Source organism: Anguilla anguilla, chromosome 18, assembly GCF_013347855.1.
Source record: "Anguilla anguilla isolate fAngAng1 chromosome 18, fAngAng1.pri, whole genome shotgun sequence".
In the NCBI taxonomy this organism is placed as follows: domain Eukaryota; kingdom Metazoa; phylum Chordata; class Actinopteri; order Anguilliformes; family Anguillidae; genus Anguilla; species Anguilla anguilla.
Genome location: NC_049218.1, coordinates 21,446,577 through 21,468,587, shown reverse-complemented (window position 1 = coordinate 21,468,587; position 22,011 = coordinate 21,446,577). Strand labels below are relative to the sequence as shown.

At 49.9% G+C, this 22,011-nt stretch overlaps 1 protein-coding gene across 1 annotated transcript in view; it reads left to right on the top strand.

Moving 5' to 3' along the window:
- The window catches only part of ehbp1 (EH domain binding protein 1), a 142,552-nt gene that overhangs the window by 54,321 nt on the left and 66,220 nt on the right, over positions 1-22,011 (top strand). The window contains exons 9-13 of the mRNA XM_035400101.1: positions 106-231; positions 1,317-1,620; positions 2,934-3,147; positions 20,008-20,186; positions 21,248-21,296. Of these exons, the coding sequence (XP_035255992.1) occupies positions 106-231; positions 1,317-1,620; positions 2,934-3,147; positions 20,008-20,186; positions 21,248-21,296 (872 nt within the window). The remainder of the gene's footprint in view (positions 1-105; positions 232-1,316; positions 1,621-2,933; positions 3,148-20,007; positions 20,187-21,247; positions 21,297-22,011) is intronic.

The window sequence follows — 22,011 nt, the reverse complement described above, 5'->3', positions numbered from 1 at the left end:
GGTTGTGAAGGACCTATACGTTCTCACCGTGCTGTCGTCTGGCGCAGGGCGCTGTAACCTCCCTCTCTTCGTCTTTTTTTTGGGGACGCCGTGACATCACCGCAGAGCTCATAAGCAAGCTGAACTTCCTGGAGGAGGAGGAGCCGGGCGCTCCGGGCGTGAGCTCCAACCCCTTCCACGACCCCGACGACGCGGCCGAGCTCAACCCGTTCGGAGACCCTGACGAGGAAGGTGAGCTGGTCCCGCTTCACGCCGAGCTGCGGGGATACCGTTTCGCTAACGTTAGCGGAACTCACCAGAACTAAAACATCTGACCTGGACTGGTGTCTGTCTGCCTGTCTCATCTAATGGACTGCTCCATCTCCGCTGGTTTAGCCCTGCTCATGCTCTGCAGCAGGGACACTTCAGCCCACGCTGCGGTGTATGTGCTATTAGAGCTATTTATACTCTGTATACTGTGTGTGTGTGTGTGTGCAATCTCTAAGTGACAAGTTCTGGACTCTAACCATTGTACTACTATTATACTGCACTACAATTTGTCAATTGAATGATGAACTATTTTTTGAGGACCAGTTTAACATATTTTTATGTGCTTATTGGAAGGGGGGGGGGGTCAGGTCTGCTCTGGAAAGTATTTGACTGTGAAAGTATTCAATGAGCCTAGCAGTAGACCTGTCAGATGTGTAGAATGGAGTCCTTACTCACTGTAAGAGACAAGTACAGCCAATTGACCATTTCTACTCATTTATACATAGTGATTCATACGTGGGGGGCAGCACAACCATTTCCCCTCAGGTTTTACCTTCACTTTCGTTAACACCAGTGGGGATTCCGAAGAAGCCTGACTGCTCAGACCAGAATCCCACTGACAGTTTAACTGCACCCAGTGATGTAACTGAATGCCATGTTGTCCAACATGGATGTTTCTGGTAATCTAATGACCTGGTCGTTAATGGATCGATGGACAGTTCAATGCATTTCCACCGTGTGAACGCTATCGGGTTGTGCAGCCTTTTGATGTTAGGTGTTCATGGGAGACAGGCTTATGTTATGTGAGAGTGTCCCTTTGCTTGCATCTGTGTGGATCTGCTGTCATTAAACAAACATGAACGGGTGAATACTGACATGTCAGGGGAAAGATCCGAACATACATGTGGCTATGAATGCTTTGTCAGTGATGACTGTTCTTGTTTTTTGGACAGTTTACTTACCAGACTGGCAGCTCATTGCAGCCAAGTCACCATGTTTTGCAGTCATCATGACCTCCTCCACCCTACATATGGACTGCTCTCGTGTTTTTCTCCTCGTTTCCACAGAGCCCGTCTCCAGATCCTCCTTCCAGGCCAGAGCGAAGGAAGAGGAGCTCTTCTTTGATCAGGACTCCTCGAACCCTTTCGGCGAGCCGGACCCCGAGGCCCCGCAGTACCTGAACCCGTTCGACGAGCCGGAGCCAGAACCAGAACCAGAACCAGAACTGCCGCCGGAGAGGGGCTGGGGGGACGGCCGGGCGGGGCAGCCCTCCCCCAAACCCGCCAAGCGGAAGAATGTACGGCCTGTGGACATGAGCAAGTACCTCTACGCCCACACGGCCCGGGCACAGGAAGAGGAGGAGCTGGAAGAGTGAGTGCAGGGGATTATGGGAAATATTCACGAGGTCACAAAATTTCTTTGTTTAGTGATTTGACACATTCCCTTAATTCCAGAGCTTGCCACTACAGAGATAACACAGAGAGATCTGATTAAGGAGATCATTTGGGCCTCCTTTGTTAAATGTCATACAGGCCACGCTTGGTTTAATTAGGACTTAAAATTCATTTAACATTTTTGGTAAGAAGAGGTGGCTTGGGTTCTGGTTGGTGACGGGGGCTGGGGGTTGCTGTGGAGAGCCGTGTGTTTTCAAAGTCATTTTGCGGCCACACGCACGTCGTCAGTGGCGGTAATAGCGTTAGCGCCTCTGCGCTTGGAGGCTGCGCATTTCACAGGTTGAGGGCGCAGAGTCGTTGCGATGAAGACGGGCTCTTGCTGGTCGGCCGGCCGGCCAGGGTTGCTTCCTCACCAGCGATCGACGACGTGTATCTATGACCTCGCCTTTCACGTGGGACACCTGTCCGGTGGCGGTCACAGCGTCCTTTTCTGTGTGTGTCGGAGCCCGTGAGTGACAGGGGTGCAGTTTAGGTGCGTTGCAGCAGACCTGCCTGCCTGCTGGCCGTGGGGGGGGCACTGAGACGATGGAGGTCAACGCGGGCTGACCCCCCCCAGCATCTGCCCTCACCCGCCCAACCAGCCGTGTAACAGGTCAGCCCTTCGTTAATAGAGGGCAGCTGGCCCTGCTGGGGTTTGTGGCCAGCAACGTAACAGCCTGTTGACTCAGTTGACCCAGCCAACACTAAGCGCTTTCACATTGTTGCTGCCGTGCACTGGCAATGTTATGACATGGACAGAAACTTCCAATAGCATTGTGTGGACATTTTGTGTTTGCTGAGGAGCAGCTCTTGGGCATCATGAATGTTTTTAATTGTACACTGTCTGATTAATATTAAGTGCCGTCCCATTTGCATGAATTTTTTGTGCATTCTGCGGTTCAGCAGAGATTTTGATCGCTCCCTGCTAGGGGCGTGCAGTCATTTCTTGGTCTCGGCCTCTGGGTGGCGCTAAGAGTGTGAACTCAACTTCCTGTCTCTCTTCCTCATTCCAGACTAGCTTCTCAGGAACGTCTTTAAAGAACACGTCTCATTATCTCTGTCATCATAATATATTTTTAACATAGAATGACTGAAAACGTGAAAATCTTCCAGATTCTTCCAGATGCTGAAGGTTTTGGTGAGGTAACTAGGGGGATGTCATGAGGATACTTGGTTCACGGCTCGCTCTTTATGCTAAAAGCAGGCTGTGACCTCAGCAGGTAACGATCCTGTTCTGTGTGTCCCATGCAGATCCAACCCCTTTTTCGAGGCCCACACCTCCAGCCCCGCCGGACGCCCCTCCCCCGAACCCAGCGTGGAGAGGAGGCAGAAGAGGACGGCCCCCGCCCCCCCCACCGTGGCGCCCGCGCCCCCAGCACCAAAGACGGCCCCAGAGAGGCCAACGGGTGGACTCGCCGCTGTAGCGTCTGTGGTGGGGAGAGAGCTGGCCTCTTCCTCCCCTAAGGTGAGAATAGAACCCCTGCCGCTTTCCAGGGGGGCTCCCAAAACTTGGATATGCATAATACAGCACCCCGGGGTTCCACAGAAAAGTGGGAAAATTATATTTTCCCCTTTTCCATTTCCATATTGAATTCTTTTCATAATTCAGTTCAAATAAACCTCTGATCGTACTGATCCACGCGAATGTTATGGTCGTCTATTCTATTGCCTACTATTCATTACATGTAGATGTCACTCTTAATGGATGAATTGTGTAATTGTATAATTTTATAAAAGTCCCTAATGCAATATCTTTCCATGTAATGGTGTGTTAAATGGCTGCTAAAGTGCAGCTTTTGGATTTCAAAAGGTGTCTGTAATTCACTATTTTATGAGGTTGGATGGCTCATCAGGGTGGTAATCATTGGGGATCTTTAAATGGAGAATTTGGGACTGGCCCTGCTCTAGGTCTATTCTAATGATATGTGGTCCCAATGTAATCTAATGGTTGGGGAACTGGGTTTGTAACTCAGAAGTAGGGTGTTCACAGAGCTGTCCCAAGACTTTTGGGGGCCCTAGGCAAAAAATGAATTGGGGGTCTTTAACTTCTTTTTTTTTTTTGTTTAGAATTTCTGACTGTATTTGGTATCGTTCCCTGGTCCCCTCCTGTATTTGCGCGTGCCGGACCATCCGGCACAGACCCCTCCGAATAGTGCGCCGGACCCAGGAGAGGCGTGCAGGGCCGTCTCCACCCTTAGGGCTCTTTTTTTATTTAGATTTTTTTATTTATTTAAACGCGCTGCACCGGCGTCTCGCTTGGGCCTCTCAGCCCATTTGAATATATGTATTTATTTATTTATTCATGTGTTTATTTCTCTTTCCGGCGCGGTGCTGGATCTAATTAAACGGGGTGCTGGCCACCCCAGCAGCGGGAGAGACAGCCCAGTGGGTGTGAATGGAGCGGGGGCGCGGGGTCCCGGGCGCGGCCCGAGGTTCTTAAACACAGCCAGCTTAACTCCACTGGGGTGATCAGGACGGGCGGCTTTTCTCCCCTCCGCCACCCTTTTTATTTTTCGGTGCGGTAATGTAGCCCATATTTAATTATGGCGGGAGGGTTTATCAGCCAGCCGCACTTGTGTGTAACTGGATGAGGAGGCCTCCTGGTCTTAAACTGCTTTAATTACCCTGACTCACTGGCCTGTGAGGGGTTGCCTGCGGCGGGGCGGGAGGGGGGGAGGCGGGGGTTGGTGCGGAGTTTTGGGTAGGTTGGGGGATGGGTGGATTGGGGGGCTTCAGGTCTGTCAGGAGGGAGAGGTAGGATGTAAAAAAATAACTTGATATTTATCATGTAAAAATTAAATGTGTGCATTACCTGTAGAATACATTAGGCTTTGGGATTTTTGTTGAAATGTGACCCTTCTATTGTCTAAGTGTCATATTAATCTGCCATATTACATGTAAGCATTGAGAAGAGTTTCAATGTGACATTCTTGTCGTATCAAAAATGATATTCGTGCAAGGGTCATAAATGCCGCTGAAAATGTAGCGGTCCTTCCCGTGAAGTGGGAAGCAACGTGGCCGAGTGGTTTCAGGACACGGCCGGCTTTGGTTCATTTCGTCCGTTTGATTTCTTCACGCAGATAAGCGTGTTTTCCATTTCGGCGAGCGTCGGTAACCGCGTTCTTAGGCCCCCGTGTCTCTTCTGCGATCTATTTATTCGTATTTACGTCCCGCGCTCCCCGAAAGGGGGGGATTTTGTTTACGGCGCCCTGAAAAGCCTGTTTTTCTCCCCTTTCTGTTGTCGCACAATCGGGCGGGGGAGAGAGAGAGAGAGAGAGAGAGAGAGAGAGGGAGCTGCGGCCGGTAACAGGCCTGGGGAGAGGAGCCTGTCACACGAGGGGCTGTGTGAAAGGCTTTTCATACGCGCCGGGCCTCTCCCTGATAGATAGCACTGACGCGCTCCTCTCCTCCCCGGCTCGGGGGGATTACTGTCCGCGCTGGCGCTCTCTGCCGGGGACTCGCCCCCCCCCCCCCCCCCCCCCCCTTTCGTCGGTAGAATTCGAGATGACCTTTGCATGAATAAAGTCAAAAAGGATTAAGCCAGAGACGTTCCCAACAACGGGGCCCGGGCAGTAACAGATGCTGCCGACTTTGAACGTGTGGGGATTGTTGATGCTCCTTTCGCTGAGGAGCGGGGCCGTCTTTACGAGGAGGACTCTGTGTTTGTGTTTTGGCTGAAGAACTCCAAACATGCATTAAGCGAAAGGGGGTGGAGGGGGGGGATTTTTTTTATAGTGGCAAGTGTAATCCGGGAATGTAATGGGAAATGGTAATGTTTAAAATGGCACATCTCCATGCTTAACATCCCAGCAGGTATGCCAGGAAAAATTGTCCTATATAATAAATAGTTTTTTTTCCCCCCTCATGTTTATTCAATGTGAAAACATCCTGCTTTTTTAAACGGATCATTTCCGCGTTGATTCGTTTGTCTCTCTACGCCTTCCCTCTTAAGGGTTTCCTGACGCAGAGTACGGGGTAGTAGACACACATTCTGGCCAAAGATTTGGAACCGTAAATCCCATTTTCTCAGCGTTGAGGTACCAGTTCAGTCCCTCGGGCCTCAACAAGTAAAGGAAAATGCTATTTTATTTTTTCGGGTTGAATTTTTTAAAATTAAAATCTAAATGTTTCACAACCACATTTAAATTCCTTTGGCAAGAGCTTTCTGTGTTTGGATTCAGTTTTTTTTAAATTTATTTATGGTTAGGAACATGGCAGCACATCTAGTGCTAGCCATCAGTAAAGCTTCGGTCAAATCAGTGCCCTGGTAGAGAGTCATACAGAAGATGGATCATTTGTTAAATGTTTATACTTTGTTTTATTAGGTTACTTTTTATCTTTTTTTTTGACTGTGCAGATTTGTGCTGCTGGTGAGTGTGTAGGATGAATGGCGGGGCTGGGGGGGGTCTGCCTGTTCCTCTAACTGCAGCCCTGTGTCCCAGGATGCTCTAGAAGGGTCGTGGGCTCCTTGCCAAGGGGGGCAGCTGAACCATCAGTTTGGCCCGGGACGGGCGGCAGGGTGTGTGCCCCTGTCTCTGTTTGCCTGGCACCACCTGTCTTTGGGGGCATTCATGCCTTCTCCATTGTTCTCAGCTGATTACTGCAGACAGGGGCCTTTTCACACCCTCAGACCCACAGAGCCACCGTTGAGCGTTGGGTTATGAGGTGGTTGGTGCGTGGTGTTGATTACCATGTTGATTACTTCTTCTTCACTGGCTGGGGATCCAGAGTGTAGAACTGGCTCAGGAGCTCACTACTGCCCCCTGCATTTCCAGCCATTTGTGTGTGGCACTCTACAGGCAGATCCATTGATGAGCACTTGAGTTGAGTTCAGTATGATTCAGTTCAGTTCCAGAAATGAATTGAAAGATGGCAATAATAGACTATTGGGGTTTTAAATTAATGAAATGAATATCAATTCATTTCCTGAATTGGCAGAATGAAACTCATCCCTGATGAGCAGTTTGCTCATTTCAGTGTTAGCAGAAGAAGGTACTTAATCGTACCCATCCTCAAAGTAAAAATTTTATAACAGTACAAGGTTGCCAGGTACCTGAGTGAGGAGGGCCCAGATATGTACTACTCTGGATACAAGACTCCCCTTCCCATCTTCTCTGTGCTGTCCTGCGAGATCCCCCCCTTTCTTGAGGAGTCTGGAAGCTCCTCTCCAGCTGCCCTATCACAGCTTCTGGGCCCCAGTCTGTTCTCATTCCCCAGCCAGGGGGGCTCAGCGTTGGGTTCCCACGTAGTCCCTCCCCAGCGTTGGTGCCGACAGTCCTCTTCAGAATCGCAAGCGTTTTGGTTTTAACCCCGCACAAGAATCTGTTTGTTTTGGCAAGTTTAGGAGTCTAAGTCGTCTCTTCCCCATCAAACAGGGACACAGGAGGAGCATAGAAGATCAAACCCTGTCTATCCCGCTCGCTCTCTTAGTCTTCAGCTCCTGGTCTTTCGGCTTGAGCTGATCTTCTTTATGATTTGTTGGAGATCCAGGTGAATTGCCGTGACTGTGCCGTGGCTGAATTGCCGGAGTCGCAGGCTGTTTTGTCCTTTCTGGGGTGTAACTCCCGTCATGGACCAGTATCCAATCGTAACTCCTCACTACTGCCCCCTGGTGATGGGTGAATAGGTTTGCATAAACTGTTTCCAACTGGGAACTTTGGTTTTTGGCTTTGACCCAATGTTGAGGCTTTTTAAATACTGTTTTTAATCGCCTTTTTAAAATGATTTATCATTGCACAAATGAACAATGTACAGGAAGCAGCATACACACCATTCATGCAGCATGTATTTCTGCATCATTGCTTTTTAAGCGCTGTTAAATTTCAGGAAATTGTTGTGTGCAGTTACATTTTTGCTTGCAGGAGTGCGACACTCTTGAGTATAACTCATTAAATGTATCCCACGCAAAGTGTATGCACATGTGACAATGTGCGTGTTCTCCTCAATTAATCAAATGAGTCGAAATTAAATTACATTACAAGAGCCCTGAGAAGACAAAATGGGAGTCGGGGGTCAACATGGTTCCTTTTAATTTCTGAGCTTTGTTTTCTGTGATTTATAATTTTTTCCCCTTCTTCCAAAGCACGCTGCGTAAATTGAATTAATGAAATGAACATGATTTAATTGAGTTCGCGGAAAGGCTCCAGTGTTTCTTAATTGGGTGGCAGAAGGTTTCCTTCAAGGCTTGCGGTTCCTGCTTCCCTGAGAGTGCGGGGGCCTGTGCTAAAGCAGGGGGGGGGGACCCCGTGAAAACGCAGCCTTCGCGAGGCCCCCGTTCCGCTTTCCCGGGAAAACGACCTTGAAAAGGCGGCCTCCTGAGTTAGCCTGAGCCGCGTACGCGCTGGTGGAGCGGCGTGTGGCTCCCTCTCGCCCTCCGTGAGGGGTGTGCGGCGGTCCAGTTTTGGTCCAGTTTGGGGTCCTCTAGTCAGTCGGTCCACAGTGTGTCCGTACAGGTGGGTGAGGGTGCCGGTCAGTCCAGTCCATCCTGCTATTTTGCAGTAATGAAGGGGTGGGGAGCAGGGGGGGTCCACAAAGGCTCCAATGTGGCCTGCTGCTTGGCAGTCTGTGAAACGTTAGGAGAATAATCCTCAGGGGGGGCTGCATGACTGTTCAACCCCCCCCCCCCCCCCCCCCCCCCTTTCTCCTGGCCTTTGTTTTGTAAGTGATATTGGATATTGGGGGTAGCGGGTATCCCGCGCGGAGGAGATGCGGTAAATCCCGGCCCTTGGAGTCGGAGGCAGGCTGTGCGGGTCGGACCTGTCAGCGCGGCCTGGGGTTGGCCGAGACCTTACTGACAGCTCTGGGCCTTTTAACCTTTAAATCTTCCAGTTTGATAAAGAAATGCCCACCAAGTTTAGTTCAAGTTGAGAAGGGGGGTGGGGGGGGGCAGAGGAAAGAAAGTAATAAGTTGACCTTTCCCCCCCCTGTCGGAAACCTGTGCACCTGTCCTCTCCCTGGCCTTGAGAACCAGGCCGACTTTCTCATGTCCCCATCAATCATGTCATTTTTCCGACAGATCTCAAAGGCCAGGGATAATCCAAAAATGTTCAAAAAATCTTACAAATGCGTACTTGAGATGTAAATATGAATGTTAGTTGTTCATGTAATATGAAAACTGGTGTCCACCAGATGTTTTTCTGGCTTTTTACTTCAGTGTGTGTTATACAGGTTAGCTCACTTTAAACTGCTGCAGTCTGATATTGAGTCTGTCTGGTCTTGGATTCAATAATTTCACACTGGAGAATGCGTGCACGCATGCACACATGCATGTACATGCACACACACACACACACACAGACGCACACGCACTCTCACAGGCGCACGCACACACACACACACAGACACGCACACGCCCCCACACACACACATACACACATGCACACATGCACTCACACAGCCACGCATACACACACACACACTCACACAGCCACGCACACGCACACACACACACACACACACACACAGAGTACGGTTGGTATTTTGAGCCGGTTACTGTATCACTGCTCGAGTCTCTCCTCTCGTAGTCTTTGTGTGTGCGGTTCACGAGTTAAGCACTTGAGAGCTCTCCAGTCCCCACGCAGACCGGTATAAAAGGTTTACAAAGCGGTTTGTAATCTTCCTTTTTGTAAGTCCTTAGTTTTATCTGCCAGGGATTACTGTAGTTCTTTTGGAGCAGGAGAATGAAGAGGCAGGCGGGAAAAAAAACAGGAGAAAAATGAAAACAAATCGTAGCGTAATCTCCAGAAAGAGTACCTGTTTGAGTGAGGAAGTCCGCGGACCGCAAATTTTGAAAATCTCATAATCCTTCATGTTTGATGTCTCCAAGCTAATAGTGTTTATTAGGGTGGCCCAAAAGGAGCTTTGTCCTCAGTGCGGTTGCCTGGAGAGGTTTTGAATGACATGGCGGAGAGAGAGGGGGTAACTTTAGCTTAATCTGGGCTTATGCTGCCCTGGCTCGCAGGTGTGTGGCCCTGCGCTCTGGAGAGTCCCGCTCCTCTCCGGCCCGCCCGCCGGATCAATATTGCTCTTGTTGCCGGAGATCATAACCAGGGAGGAAAAAGAAGGTAAAAATACCTCTCCTTCAGTCTGTCTGTCTACCTCTCTTTAAACCCAATGGTCCCTCCTCTTGTACGGTCCAGTTTTGTCTGGTCAATAGGGTCACTGTCAAGTCCTCGTGAAATGAAAGGACTAGTATTCTGCTTTAGCAAAGGCACGCTTCCTGTCTCATTAGTGTAGGTTATAGGTTCTGTTTAATTTGGTTTGTGTGTGGTTATGGGGATGGAGGTAAGCTTAATTTGGCCTGAGTGTGGTTATGGGGAGGAAGGTAAGCTTAATTTGGCCTGAGTGTGGTTATGGGGAGGGAGACTGGAACAGACATTCTCCAGATTTCACTACTGTTCGCTCTAGGGTCCACCGGCTGAGTTTTGTAGTCATTTTACTGACAGGGAAAACCCTACTGACTGCAGCTCCCCCTCCCTGTGTGACATTGTGCCCAATTCAGTACTGCCCTACAGGCCACAGCCACAGTCAGAACCTGGCTCAGTCACTCAGTTCCAGAATGTGCTGCAGTTAACTGCATTGAGCACCACTGTTTAACTGGACCTTGAGTATCTCTCACTTTAAAGCCATTTCACCATAAAATTAATTTTGGTGTTGTCACCTACCTGCTGCGTTGTGTTAAAATGTACTTTATTCTGAGTGCAGTTGCAGTTTTGAAATGGAGGAGGACAGATACTGTAGCTGGGAAGTGGGAGCTGCAGCTCGGGGCAGATAGCTGCAGCTCCATTTCGCATCGCGTTCCACAAGTTGAGCTTGTGCAGGCCTGAGTCGGAGGAAGACTCTTTAAGTGGACCACAGGCTCCCTATTGGCTAGCAGAGTGTCGCCCCGGCCAACCAGATCTCTTCCTCCCCGGGAATTGATACAGCTATCGGCACTGATGGAGAAACGGTGATGTTTACCAACAGGAAGAACGTTCTGGGTGAGGAATTAGTAAGGCCTTCAAAGGTTGTGTTTGTGACGGGAGAGGCCATCTCTCTCCCCCTCTCTCTCTCCTCTCTTCCCTTTGGAGTGAGGGAGCGGTTTTTTTCATTAGGCAGAGAGCTCCTCTTCCTCTCATCTCCAGCGGGCGCGAAACGCAGCGGGCCCAAGCGCGTCTTTCAGACCCCATCGATCCCCGCCTCCCCGCCCTCGCCCTCCTCGCTTGCCCTCCTCGCTCGCCCTCCTCACTCGCCCTCCTCACTCGCCCAGCGTGCTCGCCCTCCTCGCTCACCCTCCTCGCTCGCCCGCGTATCGACGCTGGGCTCGTTCTGATCGGTCGTCTTGTCGGAGGGGTGACTTTGTAATTATTTTAATTGTAATTGCTTGGGCTATCTCCGTCCTCATCGCGTGTGAGTTTGAGCCTGGACCATGCTCAAATGGGAGCCGGCGCGCCCGTCCCGGCCCCGCGTCGGTGTTCCTGTCCCGGCCCCGCGTCGGTGTTCCTGTGGAACATGATTCCAGAAGCACCCCCTTAATGAGTTTTTCTGGCGAAGCCCTGATTAATTGATAAACGGGCGCTCTATCGGGCAGATCGGTGACCCTCTGCACCCCTAATTTGTTTGTTGAAGGCGGCAGTTAAAGGAGATTAATGCCTTACAGATTTGGGAAGCTCTTGGCTCTTAAACCCTCCTTTTCATTTTTTTAATGACTTCAGAGGGAGGGGGCATGGTCGGGGGGGGGGGAGAGAGAGGTGCACTGCTGTATTAAAGGGAATTTGTTCCTGATTACACTGCGTGCGTGCGTGTGCACGTGTGAACAAATAGGGGAAACATTCCCTGTTTCTGCACGGCGAATGTTTTCTTAATGGTCTGACCCGTGCGTGAGCGGCAGGGCTTGTCGTTGGTTCGGTGGCGTGTTTCCTTCGCTCCGGAGCTGCAGCCGGCGTCTGAACGCTGCGGGGATGTTGGCGCATCGCATGCGCCCGTCTGCGCTGCCTCCGGAACGCGCTTCCTGCGCAGCTTGACTAATTTGCGGGAGCGTATAGCGTGGGCATGGCGCTTGCCGTCCGTCCCCATGCCGCCTCTCACTGCGCTCTAAAGCGATAGCTTACGCCTCATTATAATGCGTGCTTTACACGGGGACCGGAACAGAGTGGTGGGCTTTCCGCTTCATCTTCCAAATGCATTCCATTTTTCTTGGTTTGTTTTTGGGGGGTTTCTCTCTCTTCTCTCTCTCTCCTTAATTTGGCTTTCCTCATAGAGCGGCCCCCCAAAGTTGAATTTAGTCCTGCTTTCATCTTTATCGTAAGTCTGAATGTGCCAAATCCAAACCCCTTCCTTTTTCTGTCAGTGTAGAGCGGCTGCATTTCTGGTTTGTGAAAACAAACCTTCTTGCTGATGAGCTGCATCACTAAATATTAAAGTGAGTTTTGCTGAAAAATAAACCTAATTCTCATCTCCTTTTTGCGTCATCCAGAGTGGCTCGTTGAAGGTACCAGACTGTTTAGCCTGTGACAGAGCGGCTGGAGAGAAGCTTGATGGGCCTGATAGAGAGGTTCTGTGTGAGCCCTCATTCCTGGCTCTTGGCGTGCGTAATTGCAGCAGTTATGCGAGGAGTTCTCTGTAAATGGAAGGCCTGTCGCTCTAAGGCGCTCGTCGTCGGCGGAGTTCCAAGCTCGCTTCTTTGGGCGCTGTATTCTGGCTCTCCTCTCCTCCTCTTTTCGCCGCTGAACTCTGGCCTGGGCTCGTCGTCACGGTGACCTCAGCGCTTTGGGCTCGGGTGAGGGGAATTGGCTGCATAATTAAAGGCGCAATTCCATAATTACCTTGCTCGTAAGAACGCAGGCGGCGTAGAGGATGTGGCAGTTTTGGGGCCCTGTGCCAGACGAGCCCTCTCGCCCGCAAAAGATTTTACCCGTTATTGAAAAGCAAAATGTGATTATCTGCACAGTGTCAACATACTTCCCACTGGTGACAGTAATGCGAGTCATTTAGAATTAGTTGGGTTACACATGTAGTCTTATTCATTTTGGTACATAGGTAGCATATAAAACGCATTTGGTCTGCTTGCATAATTAAAAAAAGAAAGTCTGGCTGCCATGAAGTACTAGTTGAAGAGCCTGTTCTTTGGTCTGGCAGGAGGGGAACAGTTCACGTCTTAATGAAACCTGAACTGTTCCCCTCATGCCTCTCTTGCTGATTCTTACTGTTTTCTGGCCCCCCCCCCCCCCCCCCCCCGTGTTCTTTGTGGGTGGGGTGGAATAAAGAGAAGCTTCTTCCTCCCATCGTGTTGCAGTTTGTATGACAGCGGTTTCTTTCGCCTGCAGTCATGGGCCCAGATGGATGAAAAAGGGAAATTGCAGAAATCTGTACGAGCACGCACCGGGGTTTCCTGGCTGAAAGCGTGTTACGCAGGGCTTTATGTGTGTGTTGCGCATTGTCTCGCCCCGAGCGGAGCGAGAGGATTACAAGTTTTTAAAAGAGTAAGAGATTCAACACCTCCTCAAATCTGACACCCCCTGACACCACTTCATGACACTGGAGTGCCGTTTCTGAGCCCTTCTAGATTCTCTTCTTTCCTGCGTTTTTGTGATTCAGTTCAGCCCTGTTCTGAAGCCACGTTGGTTTACACGCGCTGCTTTGCCCCGGAGGTAAACACGCAGGCCGTGTGGAGAGACTGGGCCCGCAAGGCATTGTGGGGCTTTTAGTCTTTTTAAAAAATAAATAAAACCTGCTGCAAAACCGATGTTTAAACCCAGGGGCTAGGCCGCGGAGAGAACCCGATGCCGCGCCCAGGACCACGTCCGCGTGGCCGCCAGAAACCGGCGACCGCGCAGGGCGGCGGGGAGAGGAGGAGCCTGGGTAAAAGGCCGGGCAGGGACCGGAGCCGGCCTTAATGCCAGTAGAACGCAGCGCTGCTGTAACCTTTTCCAGGTTGAAAGCCCCGGGCCCCGCGGGGCCCTTTGAAGGGGCCCTGTGAAGTGCCGCGCGGGCGGCGGCTCGGCGGTGGCCGCGGTCGGGGGCGTCCCGCACGCGCGGGGCGCTGGCGCCGCAGATGACAGCTTCGGGAAGGGGCCGGGCCTCCCGGGGGAAAGGCCGCGTCCACCGGCAGGCACGCTGGATGGGATTGGTGGGGAGAGTGCAGGGGGCGGGGAAGCCTTTGTCTGCCGGTTCGTGAGATGCCCTGTCGCGTTTATCGCGCCTGTGTGTTCAGACTCCTGTGTGTTCAGACTCCGCTGCGTCGGTGCGTGTTCTCTTACAGACTCCACCTGCAGCATCAGCACTGCGAAGGCCACCTCAGTTCTGTGTGTGTGTGTGTGTGTGTGTGTGTGTGTGTGTGTGTGTGTGTGTGTGTGTGTGTGTGTGTGTGTGTGTGTGTGTGTGTGTGTGTGTGTGTGTGTGTGTGTGTGTGTGTGTGTGTGTGTGTGTGTGTGTGTGCGTGTTCTCTTACAGACTCCACCTGCAGCATTAGCACTGTGAAGGCCACCACAGTTCTGTGTGTGTGTGTGTGTGTGTGCGTTTGTGCGTGCGTGTTCTCATACAGACTCCACCTGCAGAATCAGCACTGTGAAGGCCACCCCAGTTCTGTGTGTGTGTGTGTGTGCATGTTTATGTGAGTCCCTGTGTGTGTGTGTGTGTGTGTGTGTGTGTGTGTGCATGTTTATGTGAGTCTCTGTGTGTGTGGATCTGCATGTAGAGTATGTGTGTTTAGAATATTTACGTGTGTGCATGTGGAGTATATATTTGTGTGTGTGTGTGTGTCTGTGCGTGTGTGTGTGTGTGTGCGTGTGTGCATGTGTGTGTGTGCGCGCACCAGACCAGGAGGGGGGGCAGCCACAGTCATCCACAGGTTCCCTTTTCCATCCCCGGGATGTGTGTTGTTGACACTGGGTCGTCCCGAATAATAAATTCTCTAAGATCATGCTATTTTTGGCCGGTTTTGACATGCTCTGTGTAATTGTCATTTTCTGTGTGTCAGGGATGATAATAAATACGCCTGTATTTTCGTGTGTTATGTTCTGGGCAGTGTCAGGGGCTATGCTAATCCTCGCTCCAAGCAGAATAACATACCGCTCTTATTTTTTCCTTTTCTTTTTTTCTTCTTTTCCTTTCCTCTGGGCAAGACATCAAATCATTTGATAAGTAAACAGTTGCGCCGTGCGAAATTACTCCGAAGGCTGCTGTTCTAAGAGAAGTCTGCGCGGGTCACGTTGAACCGAAAAAAAAGCCGTTCATCTCCAGCCAGCGCCGAAACGTTTTAAACGGTATCGCTAATTATGGTCGCAAAAAATAGTACACTATTTTTTTTTTTTTTTGCTAATACTTGAATTGAAAGCTATTAGAGGAAGTCGCTGCCGTGGACAGGGTTCACGCGCAGGATGCGGCTGAAGTGGAACTGGCTCGCCCGTCCCTAATGGACGCAGGATGACGAAACGCCCTTTCTCTGCCGCGTGGTCTGGTTTGTTGAGGAAAGGGTTAAACCTCTGTGGGTCTTTTTTTTTTTCTCTCTACGCTCAAGAGCCGGTGAGGCCAGCATATGCTGACAAGTCAAGGTTGCCTAAAGTGCATTTGCAGTTGAAAGTGTGTTGTTCTCTAATTGCTTTAATAGCACCTGCCCGGTAATCCCAGGTAATTATATAAGTAAAATTAGACAGCTACTTTTGAGATCACTTGAAAGAGAAGACTGCCGAAGGTTGCTGCCGTGTGTTCTGGATGTGAATGCAGTGCTGTCTGCTGGTTTTTTGTGTTTTTATTTTTTATTTTTTTGCTGTGTGCTTGCTCTTTGCTGATGTTTTGCTTTTGTGGGCTGGTTTGTGCTCTACTCTGGTTTTGTCTGTGTTTTGTGTTTTGTTCCTGTGTGTGTTAGTGTAGTGGGCTGTGCTGATATGTTGCTGTATATTGGTTTGTGCTGCTGTGTGTACAGCAGGTATCTGTACTGCTGTCATGCTCTGGTGTATTACACAGGTTTTGTGCTGCTCTGTGTAGCTTTGTGCGGTGGTGTGTGGCTGTGTTGTGTTGCGTGATATTGTGTGTCTGTGCTGTGCTGTATGGTTTAGTGTGTCTGTGCTGTACAGTGCTGTATGGTTGTATGTCTGTGCTGTGCTGTATGGTTTAGTGTGTCTGTGCTGTACAGTGCTGTATGGTTGTGTGTCTGTGTTGTACTGTGCTGTATGGTTGTGTGTGTCTGTGCTGTGCTGTACTGTATGGTTTAGTGTGTCTGTGTTGTACTGTGCTGTATGGTTGTGTGTCTGTGCTGTGCTGTATGGTTTAGTGTGTCTGTGCTGTACAGTGCTGTATGGTTGTGTGTCTGTGCTGTACTGTGCTGTATGGTTGTGTGTGTCTGTGCTGTGCTGTATGGTTGTGTGTGTCTGTGCTGTGCAGTGCTGTATGGTTGTGTGTCTGTGCTGTACTGTGCTGTATGGTTGTGTGTCTGTGTTGTACTGTGCTGTATGGTTGTGTGTCTGTGCTGTACTGTATGGTTTAGTGTGTCTGTGCTGTACAGTGCTGTATGGTTGTGTGTCTTTGCTGTACTGTGCTGTATGGTTGTGTGTCTGTGTTGTACTGTGCTGTATGGTTGTGTGTCTGTGCTGTACAGTGCTGTATGGTTGTGTGTCTTTGCTGTACTGTGCTGTATGGTTGTGTGTGTCTGTGCTGTGCTGTATGGTTGTGTGTGTCTGTGCTGTGCAGTGCTGTATGGTTGTGTGTCTGTGCTGTACTGTGCTGTATGGTTGTGTGTCTGTGTTGTACTGTGCTGTATGGTTGTGTGTCTGTGCTGTACTGTATGGTTTAGTGTGTCTGTGCTGTACAGTGCTGTATGGTTGTGTGTCTTTGCTGTACTGTATGGTTTAGTGTGTCTGTGTTGTACTGTGCTGTATGGTTGTGTGTCTGTGTTGTACTGTGCTGTATGGTTGTGTGTGTCTGTGCTGTGCTGTACTGTATGGTTTAGTGTGTCTGTGTTGTACTGTGCTGTATGGTTGTGTGTCTGTGCTGTGCTGTATGGTTTAGTGTGTCTGTGCTGTACAGTGCTGTATGGTTGTGTGTCTGTGCTGTACTGTGCTGTATGGTTGTGTGTGTCTGTGCTGTGCTGTATGGTTGTGTGTGTCTGTGCTGTGCAGTGCTGTATGGTTGTGTGTCTGTGCTGTACTGTGCTGTATGGTTGTGTGTCTGTGTTGTACTGTGCTGTATGGTTGTGTGTCTGTGCTGTACTGTATGGTTTAGTGTGTCTGTGCTGTACAGTGCTGTATGGTTGTGTGTCTTTGCTGTACTGTGCTGTATGGTTGTGTGTCTGTGTTGTACTGTGCTGTATGGTTGTGTGTCTGTGCTGTACAGTGCTGTATGGTTGTGTGTCTTTGCTGTACTGTGCTGTATGGTTGTGTGTGTCTGTGCTGTGCTGTATGGTTGTGTGTGTCTGTGCTGTGCAGTGCTGTATGGTTGTGTGTCTGTGCTGTACTGTGCTGTATGGTTGTGTGTCTGTGTTGTACTGTGCTGTATGGTTGTGTGTCTGTGCTGTACTGTATGGTTTAGTGTGTCTGTGCTGTACAGTGCTGTATGGTTGTGTGTCTTTGCTGTACTGTGCTGTATGGTTGTGTGTCTGTGTTGTACTGTGCTGTATGGTTGTGTGTGTCTGTGCTGTGCTGTATGGTTGTGTGTGTCTGTGCTGTGCAGTGCTGTATGGTTGTGTGTCTGTGCTGTGCTTCCCTGGGCCTCTGCCCCTCCCCCCTCCCCCCTCTGCGGCTCCCAGACTGTATTTCATCAGTGACTTGCAGGGCTGATTCTTTATTGGATTTGGGGCCCTTCAATAGAAAGAATGACTTTAACATAATTCAATAGTAAAATCGAGGCCTCAGCCCAGTGATCCATAAACACTACTTTGATGAGGTCATCCCTGCATGCGCAGTCTTGACCTTCATAGAGATGTCAGCCGCTTTACGACTCGCGGATAAAATGATAAACAAAAACATACAGCCTGTATATAGAAATGGTACGTTTAAAAAAAAAACAGTGTGTTTCGTTCAGTTAAAATTCACTTGGGGGGCGGGGAGCGTGCCGCTACACATTTAAAATAACTATCCCGCGTGTTTGATGACTCTGATCATGAACGCGTTCTCACCCAGCGTGCGCTCCTCGCCGTGTTGGGGTGCGCGTTGGGGTTTGTTTGGCCGCTGGCGGCGTGATGTGCGGTTCGCGGCGCCGGCGCGGAGGTGAGGGCCCGTTTTTGAAGGAGTACTTCCCCCTCGGGCGGCCCCTGTGGGAGCGTCATTTAAAGCTTATGATCTGTCACTGAAAGCGCTCTTCCTTCCCTTTGATCCCGGCCGAGCGGGTCCTCTAACGCTTTATTGGTCGTTTCCGCGTTCGTTCTGTCGGGGAGGGTGAGACGCGAGCGCTGGGGGGGGGGGGGGGGGCGGAGTCGGCCGGTCTCCGGCTGTTTGCTCCTGGTGCTGGCGGCCATCGGGGGGCTTCTGGAGCCGCTCCTGGGGTACGGAGGGCGTAATAGAAGCTAGGCCTCACCCCAAATGCACCTGTGCGGGTCATTACTGCCTGGAAAGGGGTGGGGCTCAGCAGGCGAACTCCCCTGGGGGAGACGGGGCCGTTTTGTGGGACCCTTCCTCCTCCGGCCGGCCTCCAGAGCCCGTCGACTCTTCCTCCCAGACCCCGCCCCTGTTGTGTCCGCGCTGCTCCTCTTCCTCCCAGACCCCGCCCCTGTCGTGTCCGCGCTGCTCCTCTTCCTCCCAGACCCCGCCCCTGTCGTGTCCGCGCTGCTCCTCTTCCTCCCAGACCCCGCCCCTGTCGTGTCCGCGCTGCTCCTCTTCCTCATACTCCCGCGCGTCCGATGGCCTGTCTGTGCCCAAATAAGCCGCCTGATTGGCCTTTGAGTCCCAGGGAGAGCAGCATCGTCATGGTAATGACCCCTCCCTCTCTCTCTCTCTCTCTCTCCGACTTCCTCTTTCACTTTCTCGCCCTCCTCTGAGGCAGTGGCACAAGCCGGCCAAAGGGGGGCGTTGTTAGGCTGCTGGAAATGTGCTGGCTGTCCAGGCAGCTGCTCTCTGGCCACTTTATCAGGAGGCTGTCGGTGTAACCCCTTCCTTGGCTTTGGATGGAGAGCGATAGCAGCCCTGTGCTAATCAGTTTTACACCTCTGATTTTCCTCTCTTTTTAGTTGTTTTTCTTCTTTTAGTATTTTTTGGGCAGGTTTTGTATTTGGATCATTGCTGCTCTGTTATCGTGCCTGCGCATCTGTACCCTGCCTGTTGGAGAGAGAGCATTTACATGGCTGTACAGTGCGCACCGAATGCATTTGCGTGCGTCGCCCAGTGGAAAACCTAGCTTTTCTCCTGAATTAAAAAAACTGAGATTTTTCTAGAATTATTTTCACGTCCTCTTGATAATCCTTTCCTGATAAGGTCTCAGTGACTGCTGTAATTAATAATGTTTCCATTATCCGCAGTAGAAACTGCTTTTTAAGCATGATCCATTATTGGAAAGGGTTTTACATTCTATGTGTGTGTGCCTCTGTAAACTGTTCCACAGTGAGTCAAATTTATCTTCCCTGATTCAAATATGACCTTAGGTTGAGCCTTAGTCTTTACATGTCTTCCACACTGGGTTAGAAATGTGTACGTGTGCGTGTGTGTGTGTTCTGGATGCGTGTGCACGCATTTGTGTGTGTGTGCATAAAAACAAAGTCTGTTTAATGTGTCATTGATTTTTATTTTTTAAGTTGTTATTTCCAAACAATGGCGTCTAGTATTTCAGCTGAAGCTCATTGATGGAATGATTTAGCTGCTGTACAGTAAGTATACTCCCTAATCACAGGATGGTCTATACAGGGGGTGTTTTTTTCATTCACTTCATTTGCTCTTATAATCTTATAATGGGTGACGTCATGCAGCTCTTATTGCATCTTCAGATGTAAGAGTGGGAAAGTGGTGTTAAAGGACTTGGTCATGGGCACTGTGTGTGTGTGTATGTGTGTGTGTGTGTGTGTTTCTAGGGCATATTTCTATAGATCCTCAGGTGCAGCCCAACAAGCTCTGCCCAGCTGCGGACCTCCTTTCCCAGCCTGCACTGGGCCTGGGCCAGCCCCTGTCTCCCAATGCAGTCACTATTCAGTGCCCCGGATCCCTGTCCATACTGACCACCAACACAGTTACACAAATGAACACTGAAAAGGACACAAATTAACACGCTCAGATTGCCTTTATCTTCTCGCATTAACTCTGTATGTGACAAGCGTTTTGCAGATTTCATATTTAAAAAATGTAATAATAATCTCCCTCTCTCTTTCTCTCTCTTTCCTCTCTTCTCCTCTCCTCTATTGTCCTCTCCCCCCATCTCCTCTGCCCCCCAGCCGAGCCCCATCCCTAGCCCTGTGTTGGGGGGGAAGCCCAATGCCAGTCAGTCCCTGCTGGCCTGGTGTAGGGAGGTGACCAAGAACTACCGCGGGGTGAAGATCACCAACTTCACCACCTCCTGGAGGAACGGCCTGGCCTTCTGTGCCCTGCTGCACCACTTCAGACCCGACTACATGTGAGACAGAGAGAGAGGCGCTGGAAATGCATGCTTAAATACTGCACACACGCACACATGCATGCATGTACTGTACGCACATACACAAACATACACACACACACATGCACGCATGTACTGTACACACATACACAAACATACACACACACACACACGCATGCACGCATGTACTGTACACACGTACACAAACATACACACACACACACGCATGCACGCATGTACTGTACACACATACACAAACAAACACACTCTCTATACACATAAACACACACTCAATACACATACACTACAAGCAGGCTTCAAGTCATGCATGCACCCACAATAGGTTAACCTGTGTGATAAGTCATACGTCTGGTGCTGTCATTGTTTAACCTCTGTCACCAGTTCAGTGAAGCAGGTGGGAGTTATAAACTCTTCCCTGACATCAGCCTTATTTTATTGTGTTGATGTTTGCTTTGTATTTTCCCCCCCAATCCCTTTGTTCAGTTTAGCATTTTGTTGTTAAAAGCTTTTCGTGTTAAACTGATTTGTCTTTCATTTTCTTTCTTTTTTTAACTTTTACTAATCACATCCAAATAGCCGTCTATGGGAAGATTACGAAAATTGTGCTGGTGCCGAAATGAGATGAGGCGAATAAGCCTTTAGGTTTTTGTATACCGAAAAACAAGGGATTACCGAATGGCAAATTTGGGTTTAAAGGCAGGCCCCTGGTGTACTCCTATTAACTGCACTTTTTTAGATGGAAAGCCCTCGGGCTAGAGAGAGAGAGAAACAACGAGGGGGAAATGAGTGAATACGAGCAGCTTTCTGTGATCTACGCTTTGTTTTTACGCTCGTTTCAATTTCACTACTCTGTTCATTTTGTCAGCGGCTGTAGCTGTGAAATTTAACGGCGCCCTTGTGAGTCCCACAAATAAGACATTTGTAAATGCGGCAGCAGTTTTTATTTTTGTTACGTTTTTCTTTTTCGTTCCATTTTTGTTGATATATATATATTTTTTTGTTTTGTTTTTGCTTTTGCTGTCTGTGATGGTTTCCTGCTGTTTTGTCTGTTTTTCCAGAGACTACAAATCCCTCAGTCCTCAGGATATAAAGGAGAACAACAAGAAGGTAATGGTCTCTGGCGGTTTTGGGTCCTCCTCCGTGGCAGCTCTGGGGCCCTCCCTGTTTGTGTCCGTCCCCTCAGACTGCGCCAGTTTCACTTTGTCTCTGCCTCTGGCTCACCTCGGGTCCCTTGCACCCGGCTCTCTTAGAGAGAGCGGCAGCCGCTGCCACTGCTGATCGAGAGCTGCGAATGCTGCTTTTCTTTCCACGTGTCTCCCCCCCCTTCGCCCCCCCTCCCACCCCCCCAATCTTTTCAGGGGAGAAAAAAAGAGAAATTCACCTGGGAACAGTCAGATATCATCATAATTCAAAAATCTTGCTGTGAATATACAGTCCTAAACTCCTTGTAAACTGACAGAGAGAGATGGAAGGGAGAGAGAGAGAGAGGGATAGAGAGAGAGAGAGAGCACACATTTCCACACAGTCCTAGGAATGTTTTCCTCTCTTCTCTGTGACATGAAAAGCTGGTTATGTGGGTTTGTGGTGCTGGTCCAGGATCTCTGTAATCCAGTTTAGAGCTACACATCAGCGTTTAAAGCCCTCCTGGCTCTTCTGTACCAGGCCTTCTCCCATTTTTTTCTTTTCTTTTTTTCCTCCCCTCCTCGGTTCCCCCATTGAGGAATTTTCTGCAAAATGTGCAACGAATAGGCTTTCTGATCTGACTGAGCAGGGAGAGCACATATCACTCAGCCCCTAAAGCCTTCCAGCATGAATAAACAGC